The sequence below is a fragment of the Staurois parvus genome, unplaced genomic scaffold (assembly GCF_062004578.1).
Source record: "Staurois parvus isolate SC_StPar_1 unplaced genomic scaffold, SC_StPar_1.0 ptg000832l, whole genome shotgun sequence".
In the NCBI taxonomy this organism is placed as follows: domain Eukaryota; kingdom Metazoa; phylum Chordata; class Amphibia; order Anura; family Ranidae; genus Staurois; species Staurois parvus.
In genome coordinates this window covers 1,958,795-1,980,995 of record NW_028318628.1, presented here as the reverse complement: position 1 = coordinate 1,980,995, position 22,201 = coordinate 1,958,795, and the positions used below count along the sequence as shown (strand labels likewise).

The 22,201-nt window shown below is 40.3% G+C and overlaps 1 protein-coding gene across 3 annotated transcripts in view; it reads right to left on the bottom strand.

Moving 5' to 3' along the window:
- Positions 1-22,201, bottom strand: part of SCAPER (S-phase cyclin A associated protein in the ER) — a 363,489-nt gene that overhangs the window by 31,752 nt on the left and 309,536 nt on the right. For all 3 annotated transcript variants that reach the window (XM_089655289.1, XM_089655291.1, XM_089655290.1), the window contains exons 27-28: positions 21,906-22,140; positions 20,327-20,476 (exon numbers count right to left, since the gene is read on the bottom strand). In XM_089655289.1, coding sequence (XP_089511415.1) covers positions 20,327-20,476; positions 21,906-22,140 — 385 coding nt within the window. The remainder of the gene's footprint in view (positions 1-20,326; positions 20,477-21,905; positions 22,141-22,201) is intronic.

Below are 22,201 nucleotides of genomic sequence, written 5' to 3'. Positions count from 1 at the left end.
AAAACAACTGTGGTGGATGACCGAAGAATTCTTTCCCTGGTGAAGAAAACACCCTTCACAACAGTTGGCCAGATCAAGAACACTCTCCAGGAGGTAGGTGTATGTGTGTCAAAGTCAACAATCAAGAGAAGACTTCACCAGAGTGAATACAGAGGGTTCACCACAAGATGTAAACCATTGGTGAGCCTCAAAAACAGGAAGGCCAGATTAGAGTTTGCCAAAAAAAATCTAAAAAAGCCTTCACAGTTCTGGAACAACATCCTATGGACAGATGAGACCAAGATCAACTTGTACCAGAGTGATGGGAAGAGAAGAGTATGGAGAAGGAAAGTAACTGCTCATGGTCCTAAGCATACCACCTCATTAGTGAAGCATGGTGGTGGTAGTGTCATGGCGTGGGCATGTATGGCTGCCAATGGAACTGGTTCTCTTGTATTTATTGATGATGTGACTGCTGACAAAAGCAGCAGGATGAATTCTGAAGTGTTTCGGGCAATATTATCTGCTCATATTCAGCCAAATGCTTCAGAACTCATTGGGCGCCGCTTCACAGTGAAGATGGACAATGACCCAAAGCATACTGCAAAAGCAACCAAAGAGTTTTTTAAGGGAAAGAAGTGAAATGTTATGCAATGGCCAAGTCAATCACCTGACCTGAATCCAATTGAGCATGCATTTCACTTGCTGAAGACAAAACTGAAGGGAAAATGCCCCAAGAACAAGCAGGAACTGAAGACAGTTGCAGCAGAGGCCTGGCAGAGCATCACCAGGGATGAAACCCAGCATCTGGTGATGTCTATGCGTTCCATACTTCAGGCTGTAATTGACTGCAAAAGATTTGTAAGCAAGTATTAAAAAGTGAAAGTTTAAATTATGATTATTATTCTGTCCCATTACTTTTGGTCCCCTAACAACTGGGAGGCACATATGCAAACTGTTGTAATTCTTACACCGTTCACCTGATTTGGATGTAAATACCCTCAAACTAAAGCTGACAGTCTGCAGTTAAAGCACATTTATTTCATTTCAAATCCATTGTGGTGGTGTATAGAGCCAAAAATGTTAGAATTGTGTTGATGTCCCAATATTTATGGACCTGACTGTATGTGTGTACAATTATTGGGCGACTATTAGTGTGCAGAATTATTATGCAACTAAATAAAAAACAAAAATTTTCCCATCTCACTTAGTTATTTTCATCTGTTAAAGTGAGAATAATGAACAACTTAAAATTTACAAATAAACATTTCTGACTTAATAAAAATCAGTGACCAATATAGCCACCCCTCTTTTCAATAACAGTCATAAGCCTTCCATTCATGGAGTCTGTCAGTTTCTTGACCTGTTGAAGATCAACTTTTTATGCAGCAGCAACCACAGCCTCCCAGACACTGTTCAGAGAGTTGTATTGTTTTCTTTCACTGTAAATCTCCCAATAAGAAGGGCCCACAAGTTCACAATAGGGTTTAGGTCAAGTGAGGAACGGGGACATGTCATTCTTCTTTCACCTTTTAGGCATGTACTGGCTAGCCATGCAGTGGAGTACTTCGATGCATGTGATGGAGCATTGTCCTGCATAAATATTATGGTTTTCTTGAAAGATGCAGACTTTTTCCTGTACCACTGTGAAGAAAAGTGTCTCTTGGCAGTAGGTTTGGGAGTTAATTTTGAGTCCATCTTCAACCCAAAAAGGTCCAACTAGCTCACCTTTAACCACCTCCCGCCCGCAGTCTAGGGAAATGATGGACAGGCGGGAACTCTCTTGTTCTGGGAGGATGTCATATAATATCCTCCCACTCTAGCTGCGCATGTGCACCCCTGGGGGCACACGGCGATCGGTGGTGCGCTGTGTCCCTAGGACACAGCAGATCACTGATTGCAGTATAGAGCCAATGACGTAGGCTCTACCATGTGATCAGCTGTGTCCTATCACAGCTAATCACATGTAAACAGGAAATGAAGGTTATCGGCAGTCCTCTCCTCACGCTGACAGTATGTGAGGAGAGCCGGTAAACGGCATTTCTCAGAGGAGACATCTACATTGATAATCAAGGCACTGATCATCAGTGCCCTGATGATCAGTGCAGCCCCATCAGTGCCCATCATTGCCGTCAATCAGTGCCCATCAATGCCAGATATTAGTGCCAAATATCAGTGTCCATCAATGCCACAAATCAGTGCCCATCAGAGCTGCCTTCTGCTTCCCATTAGTGATGCCGATCAATGCCACCTATCAGTGCAACCTATCAGTGCCAGTCAGTGCTGACTATCAGTGCCCATCACTGCCACCTATCAGTGCTGCCTATCAGTGCCGCATATCAATGCCCTTCAGTTATGCCTGTCAATGCCCATCAGTGCCATCTATCAGAGCTTCCTCATCAGTGCAGTCCATTAGTACCCATCAGTGCCACCTATCAGTGCCAGTCAGCACCGCCTGTCAATGCCACCTATCAGTGCCTGTCAATGCCACCTATCAGTGCCCATCAGTGCTGTCTATCAGTGCTCATCAGTACAGCCTCATCAGCACACATCAGTGAAGGAGAAAAATTACTTCTCTATAGCATTTTATAACAGAAACTAAGAAAACTTTTTTTTTTTGTAGCTTGTTTAGCAAAAAATAAAAACCCCAGTGGTGATTAAATACCACCAAAAGAAAGCTCTGTCTCAAAAAAATTATAACAATTTGGTTTGGGTACAGTGTTGCATGACCGCGCAATTGTCATTCAAAGTGTGACAGCACTGAAAGTTGAAAATTGGCCTGGGCAGAACGGGGTGAAAGTGCCCAGTAGTCAAGTGGTTAATAGTATTAGCCCATACCAGTACCCAACCTCCACCTGGCTGGCGTCTGAGTCGAAGTATACTGATCCAGCCACAGCCCCATCCATCTGGTCCGTCAAGAGTCACTCTTGTCTCATCAGTCCATAAAACCTTTGAAAAATCTGTCTTCAGATAGTTCTTTTTTGGCGAGTCTTGACGTTGCTGCCATCAATTTAAAAATTACCTTATTTTTTCTTAAAATGGTACTTTTTTTAGTTTAAACATTTGATATATTTTCTATTGTGAATAAAATATGGTTTTATGAAATTTGCAAATCATAGCATTCTGTTTTTATGTAGATTTTACATAGCATCCCAACTTATTTTAATTGGGGTTGTAGAACTTCAATTTAGGTCTGCAGCCATTAAAAGATTAAAAACTGTCAAAAAAATTAAAATGCCACTAGCTTGAAATGAGGCACTGTATGTAAACAAGACTCCCCTTGAAATGTTTTCTGCTTGTGAGAGTGGCCCAATGTTTTCCCCAGACGTTAGCAGTAAGTCATGTTACAGGCATCCCTTGAAGTAGGGTTTTGCTGTGCCTCTGCAGAAAAGGTATCCTAAAATCCTTACAGTCTATAATTCATCTAGAAGGTATTGTTTTATTGTTAAACTAGAGTTATACTTTAAAAGAAACTCATACTGACAGTCAGTCACCTAAGATATTATATTATCCAAGAACAGCAATCAGCATAAAAGCATGACATACAGTTCCTAAAACCAATAAATAAGTAAACTCTATATATGATCTTGTAATCCAATGCAAAGACCTTCAGGGCTGACTATAAATCTTTGCTCCGTAAATGGTGCTCAGTATATCACCAGGAAAACTTAAAGAAGAACTCCAGGTTGTACAGATGCCTAGATAGAGGATAAACTTCATCAACTTTGGGATTAAGCCCTGCCCTATAAATAAGCTTTGCGCACCACATGTCCAATGAGAGTACCTTTGTGGTCAACTGGATATTTAACTGAGAGTAGTGCTTGACTGGTTTCATAGGAGCTCTTAGTAATAAAGTGAAACTGGGATCAAAGGGGCACACAGTAAAGGCTTTTTTGGTAATAAAGATAATAAGATGTATTATATATAGCAATGCAAAGCCTAGGACTGCACTCCATGTATATTAACCATGTCACTTAGTGAAAACTCAGGCTTTGCTACAGTTCCCGCATGTTGGCCATGCCCCTCTAACACTTCTCACTCAGCCTGGGTCCAGTCTGGGTGAAATGCGTTACTGGGAAGTTACGTATGGGTAGGGGCAGTAGCTTAAGCCCGTGTTTTAATTAAGTGACATGGCTGATATACACAGCTTTTGTAAAGATGAACAAACAATGGGTGCAACTTGGAAAGTTTTAATCCCACGGCTTTTTAACTACTGTGGATAGACAGAACAAGACGTGCTCCTAAAGCAACTGGTACAGAGGAAGAGCTGATGGGATGACATGCAGGAAGCTTTGAGCAGCGCTACTTTTTATATGATGTGCTATATAGTGTTTGCTCTTATGAAGGAAGTTTACACCATAAAAATATTGTGGGGTCAGCTCTGTAGTAGGTTACGTATATGTTGCATTTACTGGGTTACCATGCTTTCATTGTGCTGCTGAGTAGGAATGCAGCTTCTTGACAGTTGTTTCTATACTATACAATCTTTATTTGATGCTCCAATGTTTGTAAGCAAAGCCACTCAGAAGAAAGGGACACTATCAGGGTTAAAGATAAACAAGTATCTTAAGTTTGCAACCAATATTTTCATGTTTCAGTAGATTGATTGCACCTTTATAAATAAAAACAACCCTCACTATACATGTCCATAAAATAAAATTAATATATTTCATATATTATCAGTGTGTGTCTTCCCACTAGAAATAAAACTATTTCTTTTAAATGTTCATATGGCAGAGTAAGGATCACCTTCAGAATAATCTGCAGTCTGAGCTCAATGCTCTACATCACATCTATTTCTGACAGATTATTTAGAAAAGGGTTGAAAAAAATGACTCTTGACATTTCTGCACCCTCTCTAAAGTGGTGCCTGTGAATTCTCTGCCTGTGTATAAACAATCCAGTGTGTTCCATCAATTCAGTGTCCCAGCTGAGGCTCTGAACATGGAGGTCACAATGTTTGGCTTTTTATCAGCGGAACAAGTTCCACATTTCTAAAGCAACCATTTATACAGATACAGAAAGAATACTTTTGAGTTTCCAGAGACTAATACAAATCTAGTCCTCGAAGTAATGGAGTATTTTTTCCTACATCTAAACAATAAAAGTTTTCTAAACATAAAACATATATTTATAAATCCTGTATAATAATAATTTACCTGGGAAAGAAGCTCATGAGAATCCTAGGCAAAACCTGCAACTTGTAATATGTAATGCAGGAAGCTTGCACATATTAGGAGTCACTTTTTTTAAATTACGGAAGAAGGTTTCATCAGGCGTTGACTGACTGTTCTAACACTGTTGTGCTTCCTGTTCAGTAAAAAAGCCAACCTGCATTTATATACATGCGCAACAGCATTAAACAAGCTATATCTTAATATAAAATATAACACCCAGCACAGCAGAAAACATATCATGGATGAGTTTTGCAAAGATTTGACAAATAATTATTTCATATTCAAAAACATTCTTTATTAAAAAAATCTTAAGTGAACAAACAGCATAAGCACATTGCAAGATCTCTTATTGTCACATGTAGGATTTAAGGGTAATTAATTAATATTTTTTGGTTGTTTACTTTTTGTTGTTTGAACAGCCAGAAGATATCTATGATTGCAATGACCCAGCATGCTAAATAAAGAATTGATCTAATAACTTTTCTCAAAATGATAATTTGCAGAGAATGATGTTACAACAGGCTGTTAAAGGGTAAGGAAATATTAAGGCAAAATTCATAGCTGAGCGACGCGGGAGTGTCGCATCTTTCACACCTTTTTTTGCGTGTTTTTGAAGCAATAGCATTCACTTGAATGGGCTGCCCCCTACTCTAAAAACATTGCAAAGTAGCTCTTGTACCTTTTTTGGAGCCAACGTTTTTGAATAGTGCATTTTTCGTGAGCTTTGTCATGCACATTTGAGGTGCCATTAACAAAGAAAGCCACCCAAATGCACGTTTTGGTGAGTTCCAGAATCATGCAATTCTGCTATGCTCAGATGTGAATGAGGCCTAAAAAATAGTTTTAGTTTCTTGTGTCCCTCGCACACCGAGCTGATCTAAGATCTGACTCCTGATCCAACTCCCAGCCTCAGAGAAATCTGCATGATTCTAATGCACAAGCGCAGGCAGTAAAACTGAGAGCTAAATATCATGACAGGATGAAGCTGGGCAGGGTACCTGAACCAGGTAAGTATGCAGGTAATAAATAGGAGGGAAGGATCAATCAGTTCAGTTCAAAAAGGCTTGCAAAACTATTTTCACAAGTTTCCTTACACTTTACAGCAGACCTCTAGTTTATATTTTAAATTTGTTGCTATGCAGTATGAGCAATAAAAAGCAGTTTTTGCTGCAATTCTTACCTCCAATCCAGAGTTCCCTCCAACCCAGTAATTCCTTTCAGCCATTAGATGTTCTCAGTCTACCTGGATGAATGAGGGCCACTTTCTGCAAATAGCTGTTATGGACTCACCCCCTGGGGGCATGTCATCACCGCTAGTCTGGGCTCACAGGAGAATGCTGCAGATTGTGGTGCCATAGCCTCACTAATTTGACCTTATTCAGGCCAGTTGTACAGCCGCTGTCTCAATGAGTCGGGAAAGCAATGGTTGATATAAGCCGCCGGTATGATGTTGTCCGACTGAACTTTCGCTCTAAGATCCAGAACCTTAAAGCTCCAGAACATTGATTAGAGGATGAGTTTCCTCCAAGTCCCAGGTCCCGTTCACTTGGAGGGTATCTTTGACTCCCCAACCCCAGCTGGAAAGGCTGGGAGGAAAGATTTTTACAATGTCAGAGCTAGGCTTGCCATCCAACACGTCGGTGTATACTTTGCCAGAACACTGAGTTGCAGTGGTCTGGAGTGAAATTGGGAATGCACTACTGCCCAAATGAGGCTTCAATTTAGCCTAGAACCTTAATGCAGAAGTGGAGGGTAGGCCAACTCTTGGTCACAGTGTCTAAACCTGGGAATGAAAAACAAAAAGCTTCTACCAGTGGAGGAACACCTTGGACTGGACTGTATCCAAGATCAGGTCCAGGTACACCAAATGATGATATGGTTGCAGCACCGACATCTAGAAATTTAGGATCTACCTCAATTTACCTAAGTCTCCTCTGGGTTTCTTTGTGCAGGGTGCGGCTGAGAGTGGCATTGTTACGCAAGAGGCAGCGTGGTCTTAGATTGGCTGGTCCTTCGGTAACAAGTTGGTGAGAAGGGCTGGGGTCTGACGCCGCGCCCGTCACACCTGGGACCAGGGAGCCAAAAAGACTAGCAGACTTCCCCCCAGTTGATCAAGTGAGGGAATACCTTCATTGGAAAGAAGACTTGCCTGCAGATTTGAAGGTTTAGCGCCTGAAGTGAAACCCTTAAACCCCGAGCTTAACATCCTGGATGGTCAACCCTTTGGCCTTTTGCCTCCCAAACGATGACCCTTAAGCCCTCTGATCCCCTGACCCTCAAGCCTTTCACCTTCTGAACCATTGACCCTTAAGCCTGTGGGTCTGTTGACCCTTAAAATGCTTGACTTTTGAGCCTCTCTTGCAGTTTAATGTTTCCTGGCCAAGCTGTCCAGCGACACTGCTTGAACTATGAGGAGTGTGAGAGGCAAAAGGAACTCCTGTTAAGCTCAGAGGAAAGGGTTTCCCACCAGGTGACCTAGGTTTATTTTTCTGGGGCAAAAGGTTTCTCTTCTCCCAGTTATTTTGTTATATAAGTATCTAGAGATACACTAAACAGGTGCTCTTAACCACTTGCCGATTGCCAAATGACGGCTTCACCGCTGCTGGACAGTTCTGGGAGGGCATAATATGACGTCCTCCCGTGATCGCACTTCCAGCATGCCCCTGGTGGCGTGCATCGGGAACTGTAAGTGATGGGTGTGTCCGAGGGTGGCCAATTACAGCGGCTGTTTACATTTGTGATCGCTCGTCATTGGACAGAGAGATCACAAATGTAAACACAGCAGGGTCATGGCTGGGTTTTCTCTCTCCTTTCCTCACACTAATACCGAGTGTGAGGAACGGAGAGAGAATCAGGTCCTAAAACTGTGAGTGCCCTATCTGTGCTCATAAGTACCCACCAGTGAGTGCATATCAGTGCCCGTCAGTGCCCATCTGTGCTCATAAGTGCCCACCAATGAGTGCCGATCTGTGCTCATCTGTGCATTTCAGTGCTCATTAGTGCCCATCCGTGCATATCAGTGCCCACCTGTGCATATCAGTGCTCATCAGTACCCAACTGTGCATATCGGTGCTCATCAGTGCCCATTAGTGAGAGCTCATCAGTGTCCACCAGTGCTGCCTCATCACTGCAGCTCATCAGTGCTGCTTCATCACTGCAGCTTATCAGTGCCCATCAGTGCTGCCTCATCACTGCAACTTATCGGTGCACACATCAGTGATCATCAGTTACCGTCAGTGCTATCTAATTACTGCAGCTTATCAGTGTACATCAGTGCCACTTAATTGTACACATCAGTGCCACTATATCTGTGGATCCTCATTAGCATCCATCAGTGCACATCAGTGGCAGTTTATCATTGCAGCCTCAGTGCAGAGCATTATTGCACATCAGTGCAACCTAATCAGTGCCCATCAGTGCACCCTCATCACTTCACATCAGCTCCCATCAGTGCACCCTCATCAGCACCCAACAGTGCACCCCCATCAGCGCACTCTTGTCAGCACCCATCAATGAACCCCGGTAAACACCCATCAGTGCATCCCCATCAGCGCACCCTGGTCAGCACCCAGCAGTGCACCCCCATCAGCACCCACAAGTGCACCTTCATCAGCACCCAGCAGCAGCCTCATCAGCAACCAGCAGCAGCCTCATAAGTACCCAGCAGTGCAGCTTCATTAGAGCAGCCCACCCAGTATGTCTAAAAAATTATTTTCCTATGAGGAGGCCTACCAAATCTTAACCATGACTGATGAGAGCAGTGGGGAGCTCTCCCAGTCTGATTCTGATATGGATTACAAGCCCGTTTTAAGCAGTGGGTCTGCTACAAAATCGGAGGAAGAGGAAAGTGTGCCCACCAAACTAAGGCGTTCTGGTGAGGAGCAGGCTACCACAAGTAGCGCAGTGGCATCCACTAGTAGAGCAGTGGCTTCCACCAGAAATGGAGAGCCTCAAGAAAGGCCAGGTACTAGCGGGGTGTCACCTCAGCCCTAAAGGGTTAGGACCCATGCCGCTCTTCCATATGCCCTTCAAAACCCCCTATGGGTTTCCCCTAACTCTGGAGCAGCTAACATCCCCCCTTTTACTGCCAAGGCAGGAGTCCAGGTGAACACAGAAAATTTTGCCTCCGTTGATTTTTTTTAATTTAATTTTTACCAATGACTTGCTAAATTCAAGTGTGGACCAGTGCAACCTCTATGCCCAACAATGCATAGCCACCAACCCAGATTCTATTTATGCCTGTCCCTATGAATGGAAGAAATTAACAGTGGAGGAATTTAGAACATCAATTACACTCCTACTGGTCTACCCACCCAATCCATCACATGCCAATTTACTCATCAGTCATGTCCAGAACAAGATATCTAATGATCATGCGGTTCCTCCATTACAACGATAACACCCACTGCCTTCCCCAAAATGACCCAGCATATGATAAATTGTATAAAATTCGGTCACTCCTTAATTTTTTTCTCTGATAAATTTGCCCAATTATTTGTCCCGGACAAAAATATCTGCGTGGATGAGTCGCTTGTCCCCTTCACTGGCAGGCTGAGCTTCAAGCAGTTTATCCCCAGCAAAAGGGCCCGATATGGGGTTAAACGCTATAAATTATGTGACAGAGCCACGGGGTAGGTGTACGCCTTCCTCATCTATGAAGGAAAGGACACCCAACTGCATCCCCCTGAATGCCCAGATTACATTGGAGCAAGTGGAAAAGTCATTTGGGAGCTTGTATTTCCACTCCTTGAAAAGGGTTATCATCTATATGTTGATAATTTTTACACCAGCTTTTTTACAACCCTTTTTCGCAATCTTCACCGAAGGAGAACAGTAGCATGTGGCACCGTGAGACCTAGTAGGAAGAGCTTCCCGCAAAGGCTGGTGAACACAAGACTGCAGCGAGGGGAGTCGGTGAGTTTGTGGAACAAAGAGATATTGGCTATGAAGTGGAGGGACAAACGAGACATCTACATGCTTTCATCAATTTATACTGACACCCACGTGCAAATCACCAGAAGAAATGGCACAATCCAAAAACCAGGATGTGTCCATGATTATAATTTCTTCATGGGGGGAGTCAACTTCAATGATCAGATGATCCAGCCCTACATTGCTGTAAGAAGAACCCACGATTGGTCCAAAAAGTCTCCATTTATTTTTTCAGTTTGGCCATTTATAATACATACAGTGGATATAAAAAGTCTACATACCCCTGTTAAAATGTCAGGTTTCTGTGATGTAAAAAAAATGAGACAAAGATAAAACATTTCAAAACTTTTTCCACCTTTAATGTGACCTATAAACTGTACAACTCAGTTGAAAAACAAACTGAAATATTTTAGGGGAGGAGAATAAACATAAAAACTAAAATAATGTGGTTGACAAAATGTGCACACCCTCTTATAACTGGGGATGTAGGAGTCAGTACACACTTGCCATTATTTAAAGTGCCTCTGATTAACCCAAAATAAAGTTCAGCTGTTCTAGTAGGTCTTTCCTGACATTTTCTTAGTTGCATCCTACAGAAAAAGCCATGGTCCGCAGGGAGCTTCCAAAGCATCAGAGGGGTCACATTGTTAAAAGGTATCAGTCAGGAGAAGGGTACAAAATAATTTCCAAGGCATTAGATATACCATGGAACACAGTGAAGACAGCCATCATCAAGTTGAGAAAATATGGCGCAACAGTGACATTACCAAGAACTGGACGTCCTTCCAAAATTGATGAAAAGACCAGAAGAACACAAGTCTGGGAGCCTGCCAAGAGGCCTACAGCAAAGTTAAAGGAGCTGCAGGAATATCTGGCAAGTACTGTCTGTGTGGTACATGTGACAACAATCTCCCGTATTCTCCATATGCCTGGGCTATGGGGTAGAGTGGCAAGGTGGAAGCCTTTTCTTACAAAGAAAAACATCCAAGCCTGGCTAAAGTTTTCAAAAACACATCTGAAGTTTCACAAAAGCATGTGGGAGAATGTGTTATGGTCTGATGAAACAAAGGTTGTACTTTTTGGCCATAATTCCAAAAGATATGTTTGGCACAAAAAAAAACAACACAACACATCACCAAAAGAACACTATACCCACAATGAAGCATTGTTGTGGCAGCATCATGCTTTGGGGCTGTTTTTCTTCAGCTGGAACTGGGGCCTTAGTCAAGGTAGAGGGAATTATGAACAGTTCCAAATACAAGTCAATATTGGCACAAAACCTTCAGGCTTCTGCTAGAAAGCTGAACATGAAGAGGAACTTCATCTTTAAGCATGACAACAACCCAACGCATACATCCAAATCAACAAAGGAATGGCTTTAACAGAAGAAGATTAAAGTTTTGGAATGGCCCAGCCAGACCCCAAACCTCACTCTGATCGAAAATCTGTGGGGTGCTCTGAAGAGGGCTGTGCACAGAAGATGCCCTCGCAATCTGACATATTTGGAGTGTTTTTACAAGGCAGAGTGGGCAAATATTGCCATTTCAAGATGTGCCATGCTGATAGACGCATACCCAAAAAGACTGAGTGCTGGAATCAAATCAAAAGGTGCTTCATCAAAGTATTAGTTTAAGGGTATGCACACTTATGCAACCATATTATTTTAGTTTTTTATTTTTATTTCCCTCCACCTAAAATATTTCAGTTTGTTATTCAACTGAGTTGTACAGTTTATAGGTTACATTAAAGGTGGAAAAAGTTCTGAAATGATTTATCTTTGTCTTATTTTTTTACATCACATAAACCTGACATTTTAACGGGGGTGTGTAGACTTTTTATATCCACTGTATGTGATCTACCAGAAATCCACAGAGACACCCATGTCCTTTCTTCACTATCAGGAGGAAATTGTCACTGCCCTTTTGTACCCTGGCAGCCCACCAGAAAGTTTTCGCTCAGATGCAGTGAGTAGACTCCATGAACTCCATTTTCCTGAAAAAGTCCCTCCCGGAGAAAGAGGTCAAAGATGTAGAAAACAATGTGGGGTGTGCTCCAGAAGAGGAGTTAGACGAGAAATTAGTTTTTATTGCCCTCAGTGTCCTTCCCAACCAGGCCTCTGCATAGGTGACTTTTTCCGCCGTTACCATACTTCTCTACAATATTAGTGAAGCATGGTAAACGTAATTTCCTGCCATTCACTCCTCATGCCTCTGCCTGCTCCTGAAATTACTCTAGCCTGTTATTTGACAATGCCACTGCCTGCTGCCTAAACTGACCTTACCTCTGCTTGTTCTGGAACTGACCCTGGCCTGTTATTCGCCCATGCCTCTGCCTGCCGCCTAAACTGACCATATATCTGCCTGCTCTGGAACTGACCCTGGCCTGTTTTTTGACGATGCCTCTGCTTGCCGTCTAAACTGTCAGCCACGTTTCTGCCTGCCATCTGAACTGACCTCTGCTTATTAATTGACCAAGTTTTTTGCCCTCTGCTACTGTAGTAGTAGGGTTAAAAATAACACAGGGGTCTCACATATGTGAGGGGCTTCCGAATAGTTTTTCGGAGTGGAGAAAACAAAGTTTTTGTTTTTTTCTGGGTTTTATAATTCCCGGAAAAGGGTCTGTTAGTCCAGAGGCTTCGAAAAGATGGGTGGGACGAAGCCTCTACCCCTGTACCCAGGTCTTACCTGACTGAGGCCCTAAGCCTGGTATTTCTGCCTGCTGCATGAACTGACCACCTCTGACTGCTACCTGTAACATGTTTCTGCCTACTACCAGGACTGATATTTTGGCTGTGCTGACCATGTCTCTGCCTTGACAATTCCTTTGGCTGCTGCTGACCACATCTCTTCCTGCTGCCTGGATGAATGGTTTGGCTGTGCTGATGATATCTCTGCCTACTTTCTGTACTGACTATGGACAATAATCCTGTCTGCTGCCTGGACAATTGCTTTTGATGTCGCTGACCACGTCCCTGCCTGCTGCCTGGACCAATGTTCCTCTGTGGACAACTACACTACTAAAACCACAGGTAATCTTTTGCTTACCATTTTCTCAGCAGAATGTATTTTGGGGTGTAATTCTTGGCATGTACATGCTATGTGTTAGAAATATGAAGGGCCTTCAATAATGATAGGGTGTCTGGAAATTAGATGTGTAATTTATGTCCCTAGAACACCTGACGATGCTACCTGGATGTCGGGCCTCTGCACATGGTCAGGCTGTTAAAAAGTCTCACACATGTGGTATTGCTATACTCAGGACGAGTAGCAGAGTGTATTTTTGGGTATATTTTTGCTATTTACATGCTATGTGTTAGAAATATCTTATAAATGGACAACTTTGTGTAAAAAAAAAAATATGTTTTCATTTTCTTTCCACATATTCCAAAAACGTGTGGAAAAAAACTACATGTTCAAAAAATATGTTGCAGTGTTTGATTCTCAAAATAAGGTCATTTTGTGGGTAATTCCATTGTCCTGGTGCTTCAGGGCCTTCAAAAGTGTAACAGGTAGTCAGGATATTGGATGTGTAATTTATGTCCCTAGGACAACTGATAGTGCTCCTTGCATGTTGGGCCTCTCTATGTGGTTAGGCTGTGGAAAAGTCTCACACATGTGGTATTAGGAGGAGTAGCAGAATGTATTTTGGGGTGTATTTTGTGGTATTTACATGTAATGTGTTAGAAATAGCTTAAAAAACGGACAACTTTGTTTAAAAAAATTACACTTTAATTTTTTTCCAACATTTTCTGAAAACTTGTGGAAAATGCAACATGTTCAAAAGACTCATTATGCCTCATAAAAAATACATTGGAGTGTTTGCTTTCCAACACTGGGTAATTTTGTGGGTGTTTCCTCTGTCCTGGTGCTCCAGGGCCTTCAAAAGTGTAATAGATAGTCAAGATATTAGATGTGTAATTTCTGCCCCTAGAACACCTAAAGGTGTTACTTGGATGTTGGGACTCTCTATGTGGTCAGGCTGTGGAAAAGTCTCACACATTTTGTATCGTTATATTCAGGAGGAGTAGCAGAATGTATTTTGTGGTATTTACATGCTATGTCTTAGAAATATCTTATAAATGGACAACTTTGTGTAAAAAACAATATGTTTTCATTTTCTTCCCGCATATTCCGAAAATTTTTGGATATAAACGACATGTTCAAAAGACTCATAATGCCTTGCGGAATATACGCTGGGGTGTTTGCTTCTCAAAATGGGGTCATTTTGTGGGTAATTCCATTGTCCTGGTGCTTCAAGGCCTTAGAAAGTGTAATAGATAGTCAAGATGTTAGATGTGTAATTTATGTCCCTAGAACACCTGAAGGTGCTCCTTGCATGTTGGGACTCTCTATGTGGTCAGGCTGTGGAAAAGTCTCACACATTTGGTATCATTATATTCAGGAGGAGTAGCAGAAAGTATTTTGGGGTGTAGCTGCAAGTATGCCTGTGCTGTGTGTGAGAAATAACTTGTTAATATGACAATTTTGTGGGGGGAATAAAATAAAATCTTAATTTTCCAAAGAATTGTAAGAAAAAAAACTCACTATGCTTCTTACTAAATACCTTGGAATATCTACTTTCCAAAAAGGGGTAATTTAGGGGGTATTTGTACAGTCCTGACTTGTTAGAGCCTCAAGAAATGAGATAGGCCATCGGTACATCAGGTCTGATCAGGTGTCATCAATTTTCAATGATTGGTACCATAGCTTGTAGACTCTATGACTTTCACACAGACCAAACAACATGCACTGATTTGTGTTATTTTTACCAAAGAAATGTAGCAGTATAAACTTTGTTCAAAATTTATGAAGAAAAATTACTTATTTGCAAAATTTTATAACAGAAACGAAGAAAAACACTTTTTTCCCCTAATTGGCGATCTTTTTTTGTTTATAGTGCAAAAAATAAAAAACCCAGTGTTGATTAAATACCACCAAAAGAAAGCTCTATTTATGTGTGAAAAAAAGAATGAAAATTGTATATGGGTACAGTGTTGCATGACTGAGTAATTGTCATTCAAAGTGTGAGAGCACTGAAAGCTGAAAATTGGCCTGGGCAAGAAGAGGGTATAAGTGCCCGGTGGGCAAGTGGTTAAAGGGCATTCAGGAGAGGCAAGGCTTGCACTGAAGTCTGGCAGATTAACAAAGGGTCCTCCTGATGTGAACAGACAGGAGGTCCATACTAGATTTGAGGCAAAAAAGGTCACCCAGTCTGTCTATAGAAATTAAAAATGCATGTTTGAGTAAAAAAAATAGCTTGGGAATGAGCACACATTTTCGTCACAGTAGTAAGTGAGCCAGGATATCTCTGGTAAAGTAATTATTGAAGGGGTGTCAGAATGAATTGTATATCCCTATGGATGAAGGACTAATGGCACATCAAATTTACTATGAATAGAAGCAAGGGACATAGGAATAACTGTATTGCGCTAGAACATATGGTCACAGATATCAATGACACACTGGCCCACAGAGAATAAAGAAACAGGAAACTGAAAAATCTATCAGCTATCCTCAGAGGAATTATAAAAGACTAATCATTTAAGCACAAGTGCATTATTATTAAATCTTTCATTTATAAAGCACCAACATATTTCAAGCCTCTGTAAATGAGAATGTACAGGGGTATACATCTCTCACAATGCATATAAACTAAACAATAGGAAGAAAGACAAACAAGGTGGAATTTCTTTGTAGGCCAAATACATTTTTGAGAGTAAGCCACAAACAAAGATGAAAAGAAACTGGAAGGAATAATAAAAAATGTAATAAAGTCTCCTAATAGGTTGTGTTTACACTGTATACAATGTAAGGCCCCAAACCCATGTATGACCTAGGTCAATATGGCAAAAGGTATGTCGTGCAAGTTGTGTCTGTGCATTGAAAACCGCATTTTGTTTTTGCATAAAAATAACAATTTATTGAGTTAAACCATTACTGTGTAGTTTTTGCATGTTATTTATGTCATGGATGAGTATAAGTTCTTAAAATAAATGGAGGAAAATTTAAATTTAGATTAATATGCCAGTTTCTACATCATCACTAATTAGGTCATTTTGTTTCCAACTCAATTAATTTAAATTACAGCATTTAATGAATTAATTCAAAATGTAAATGAAACACTATCTAGTTAAGCTAATTAACTTAATTAACGATTGTGTAGAAACAGTGAAAACATATGCATATGTTTAATTTATACTGTGACAGAATTTGTCCTTACAGACTGATTCCCCTAATGTAAGTGGTGGTGATTCTCTATGGAGGTAAAATATAAAAGATTGCAAGATTACAAATTGCTTGCCAGACACACAGTAAACACAGATCTTCACAAAGATGTAAAGCAGGTCATGTTGGCCTCGGGTGACTAATGAAACAAAGGTGCTTTAGATATTACAATGATCCGGACAGGCTGTTGCTCTCTGTAAAAACTGAACCTGATTATGCTTGTGCCTTCATAAATACATTACTGAAAAGCCCTCAGATAATCAGGGGTATGATACTTGTAGATCAAGGCTAAAAGCTGGCCTACACATTAGGCCTCATGCACACTGGATGTCAAAAATGGCACTTTTAAGGCTACATGTACACTGGTACTCCCTTAGACTAGGCAGCAAAAAAACACTAAACGCAGCACAAACACATGTAAACATGGTACAGCATTTAGTGCTTATGCGTGTTTACAAATGTTTTTGCCACATTTGACATTTTTTAGCCAAAATGTTCCTCTCCTGAACTGCGCTCAAGAGAGGGATGTTTAACTCCCCCTAAACTATGTGTACAGACACATAGGCTTTTTACTGAGTTGAGTTCAGGGGCATTGGCAAAAAATGCCAAAAGTTCCTAAACATGTTTAGGAGTAGCAGGGAACATAAGGCCTAAGGGCTTCTGACCTTTTTTTTGCCTCTAAATGCCCTATGTCATACACACATAGGTGTTTAAAGGCATTTAGAGGCAGAAAAAAAAATAGCAGTAGTGTACTCAGGATAGGAGTGTTCCAGCAAAGAAAAAAAAAATGCAAACATGCCTTAATGTGTACAAACAGCCTAAGCGCTAGGCGCGTTTAGCGCTTGAGTGTTCATACATTTCAATAATAAATGAACCTCTTGATGCCGGCCTCATTCAAATATGCGGCCTCACTGCACTGGGCTTAATGCTATTGGGCCACATATTTGCATACCTCCCTTTGTGCTTATATGATTTTGTAAGTAGAATTATTGTGGTTTTAATCAATAAATCTTTGGCAGTATTACACAATGAAGGATTTGTTTTGTATGTGAGCACTCCCTGTGGCAAAAAAAAAGGAATAAACCATAACAGCATTGGAACATCTACATGGTTGTAACCATTCTATCGGAATACAAGCGTGAAGGGGTTAATATTCTGGCCAATGAAATGAATGCCCGAATGCATGATGTGCCTAAACGTGTTTACAAAACCTGGCTTTAGACATGTTTACAGGGCAGCTTCTCTCCTGCCAGGAGAAAAGGCATTCAGAACTGGCCTTAGATGTTTGGGCACGATCTAACTGTTTAACAATGGTTTTCATTTATACAATCATAACATTGATATGCATGCTTGGATTGCTGATGGTAATGGGGGGATGGCCAAAGATCCCTGGTACTGAATTCATTGCAGGGAAAAGAGTAGTGGTCATCCAAAAAAAAAAAAGAAATCATACTAATTATCTAAAAGGAGATATGATTACATAGTACATTGTAACCACAATATTTCCTTTACGTAACTAATACAAAGGTTAGGGAATACCAAGAAATGGCCAAGAAATCTCCAACAACATAGTGTTCACTTAAGCTTACAGTAAAATGTCAATAAAAAAGGCATGCAGGATTAAACTAAGATAGACAATGGAGTTAAAATGTGCTAGTTTTTCATATGTAACATGTAGCTACAATGGGTACAAAATGTATATATGGGGTACCATGACAAATTAATGAGACTCCCAAAGAATCTGCTGAAAATTTATGTTGAGGATTTTGACTTTTCTTTTGAAAAACGGAGATCACAGAAAAGTGAAATTTAGGTGAAGTCAGGTTTAGTGCAAGACTTTGACTGACCTATATAAATAGGGTTGCATGTGTTCCTCAGAGTTACCAGTTTTACTTGGTGTCCAGCTTACGGCTCACAGCTTTCCTAGTTTATGCTTGCTTAAATACTAATTTGTATGGATCAGTTGGATCTGTATTCCCCAACATCAGCACATGAATCTGTGATTTTTGTCATTCAGTATTAGGGACTGTGTCTAAACATTTTAATTGGGTTCTGCACTTCCATAGGAATGGGATTGCAAAACTAGCTGGTCAAATGCAGGTCAGAAGGAAGTCAACTATACCTGTCAAAGAATTCTGAATGATTTTAGAAGTGTCACATAGGTCCTAACATTATTTGGGATAATCTTCCACTTTTTTTCCCTAAGGTTTACACACCATCTGTTAATCTGATAACTATGATCTGATGTTTCAGATCAGGCTGTCTATACAAACTATTTTATTGAAACATGAAATAAAAACAGAAAAAAATGACTAGTTCAGGGATAAAATAAATTAATAACCAATTAGTATATTTATTGAATGTGACACTCACCAAACGTTCACTGTAGGTGAATTACTGCATAATAAAACACAAACACCAAGAAAACACATGCAGTGAATGATTTGTGAATGTGACATTTCACTGCTTTATTAATAGACTGCTAACAAATAAATAACAAGGTTGAATCTTATATTGTCATTATCTCTGCATAGGAATTGTGCTTTTGTTTTGCATAGAAACAAAAGATGTTTTTTGGGACTTATACATGTCACCAGGATGAACAATTCTCACTGCCCATAGCAACCAGTGTTACGTAAAATGGAGATGTAATTCTGATGGGCAGCTATAGGCAATAACAGTTCTTGTAAAGTACAGTATAATCGTTGGTCGCCAAATATCTGAAGCAGAGCGTTCCATAACACTGTTATTCCACTTCTTTGCAAGACTGCAGTAATAAAATAAATGAGCCTTATCTTGTTATCAAGAAATGAATTCCCTAGGAACGTAGTACACAAAGTAAATACTGTATATCTCTCCAACATCTTGAGGTTACCATCCTCTTCCTTATAAATGAGGCCGACTGAACCATGATCAACAAAACACAATTCCTTTTGAGCACAGCTTGATGGTGAGACATTTACTAAACACAGGCATATTTTCTAATACCCTGAAACAAATAACAAGGATCTGTTCTATGGATATTTGGCATTCAAACATTATGTTAATGTTAAAGTGTCCAGCCAAGATGTTATTTTAGTTTTAGATACAGCAGAGAAGAGCTGCTATTTGGGCTCCATAAAGAGAGATTTTCCCTCACATCCTGTGCTGACAACAATTTATCAGATAGGAAGTGAGGATAAATCTCCAACAGAAATACAGTCAGAAACAGAAACACATATTTTAGTAGAATAGGGAGTAGGGGAAGGCCAGAACATCTATCAGATTATTATCTATCACTAGCACAGAAACTGAGGGGCCAGTCTTTCAAGATAGTAATACAAAATCCTTCTCCACACTAACCAAAACTAAAAGAAAAAACTTTGGCTTGATTTGATTTGACTTTAAAGCAGTATTAAACCCAAAGCAAACATTTCTTATATTGCAGCTTATCATTTCTTAGATGTGATGACTGCATTAATTTTCTTCTTTAGGCTTTCTTTCTTCTATTTTCATCTGGTGATCCAGCCAGCAAGTTTGTTGTTTTTGTTTCAAAAGAACAAGCTCTCCAGCAGAATGTATCAGTTACAGAGATGAGACAAACCATTTAACACTGGCAGGGATGCTTATAATGGTCAGCTTAAATTTGTGTAAAACCTTTGTTCCATAAGGAAAAATGGTTTGCTGTAACTGCTTATAAAGTATTAGCTGGAGTTTTGTTTTAATGTATTAGTTTATTTAAATCTACTAGTACAACTATCACTCTCCTCCTCCTAGACTGACAATGCTGCTGTCCAACGGTGCCCCCTGTGCTCACTCATCGAGATTGGGGGCACTCTAATACAGGAGATGTGTTACTGGTCAGATCACCAGGTAAAAACAGAGGAAAAGGCCTAAAAAAAGAAAGAAAATTAAGCCACCACATCTAATTATTGGTAAACTGCAATATCTTTCATTTTTGGCTTTGGATTTAATACCACTTTGACTCTCTTTTCAGCCCCACTTAAATCCTGTGTTACATCATTAGTGAGTCACCTGATTGTCCAGATTATTCACTGTGAAGTATCCAACACACACGATGATTTCATGAAGAAGTTCCTCACATGTGTACTGAGTGCAGAACCAGATCAGGGAGCTGATGACATGTCGGAAGGCAAGAGAAAGACCCTCTGCTCCTATAACAGACTGGCACACAAACCAGAAAAAAAAGATAATTAACACCCTCTATTGTGCATCAAGACTGACAAATTCTGCAAACAATTTGGAAAATTCCTGCTAAATGAAAACTAAGATGGTATCCAGACATCTAATTTTCATAAGACCTTCTATATTTCCAGGACCTACCCAAAACTTTGCAGTGCATTAACACAAAGTGCGTTGACAAGCGATACTTTGCATGTTAATGTGTGTTGTGTTATGAGTCGGACAGCCTATTCATTTGACTGGGCTTCCTAATGTACTGAAATGAAATGTACCTTTATTTCAAAGGCAGCACATGACAAGGCATGGTAATGCGTTACCACATGTTGAGATGCGCTATGAGGCATGTGTATTCGGGTTTCATTACGAATGCATTCCCACATCGCAAATTTGTGAACTCAGCCTAAAGTAGCTCTCTACCAAGATCTAAGCCCAACTTTTTGACTTTCCTGGGACACATTAGAAGAAGAGGAATTGTCTTGGGCCACACATAAAATAAATACACTAACAATAAATATAGCTGATGAGCAGTAAAGGTCAGGCAGACGTTAAAGATCACTGATATAGATAATGTACCTAAGTAATAAAACTTTATTTTTCTGTAATATTTTCTATTATAAAAGTAAAAGAACACATAAACAACATGAAACCAGTCTGGCTTGATGGATGTAGTAGCAATAATCAAAGAATGCTCAAGGTGCTCATCAGATACTTTGGTTCTAATTTTGCCCTTCATGTGCTTCAAAATAGTTCCTCATAAATATAGGAGCTGCCGAATACTGATGACATGAACAAGGCATGATTGTGAAGAGTGGGATATTTTTCTTAGGGAAGAGAAAACTTATAAAAGTCCAGTAGAGAGACACTGTAACATTTTTCTTCAGTCACATTCTCTAAGTGTAATCCCATTTTTACTCAAAATTTTCAAAATCAAGATTTTTAAGTATGTTTACGATTTTGTGTTGGGTCGCATGTGGCCCGTGGGCTGCAGGTTGGACACACCTGATCTAAGCCTTTGTGAGGCAAAAGCTTAAAATGTAGTCCAGTATTTACAGAGTGTTCTGTATAGTACATTTATTTTAACCTGTTTGAGAGGCACTATGTCAATCATAGGTGATCAGCATAACAATAAATTAATACTTGCGCCTATCCTATACAATGTGTCCAGGCTGACACCGTAATAAATCAGAGAAAGGCACAAACAGACAGGTGTGTGGACAATGGTTACAGCATCTCAGGTAACAGGACTGAGTGATAATTGATACTGCACAACCAGGATAACAAGAGTACATAACCATTCTAATGAATACACAAACAGCTCGTGACCATGATATTTAGGAAGCTATTGCATATGTATTTTAATCACTATTCTGTACTATTCAGGGTAGTTCTATAGTCACATGTAAAGTAATACCTGAAAGGACTGGAGATGAAGTGTAGCAAAGCTGTTAAGAAACCGCAGACTGTGTATTGCCACTTGGATGGTGTTTTGTTCGTATGTTTCTTTCGAATTACAAACACTTGGCTCGGAGGAGGAATTATGAAATAAAGCGCAATATAACATATGTAAGACACCCACAAGATCTGAAGTTTGTAGTGCCGCAGACAGTCCTGAAGGATCCTGAGAACTTTCAAATATGTCCCAAGAACTGAAATAGAGAGACAACAATCGGTCTGTTAAGAAAGTACATACTATGTTTCTACAACATT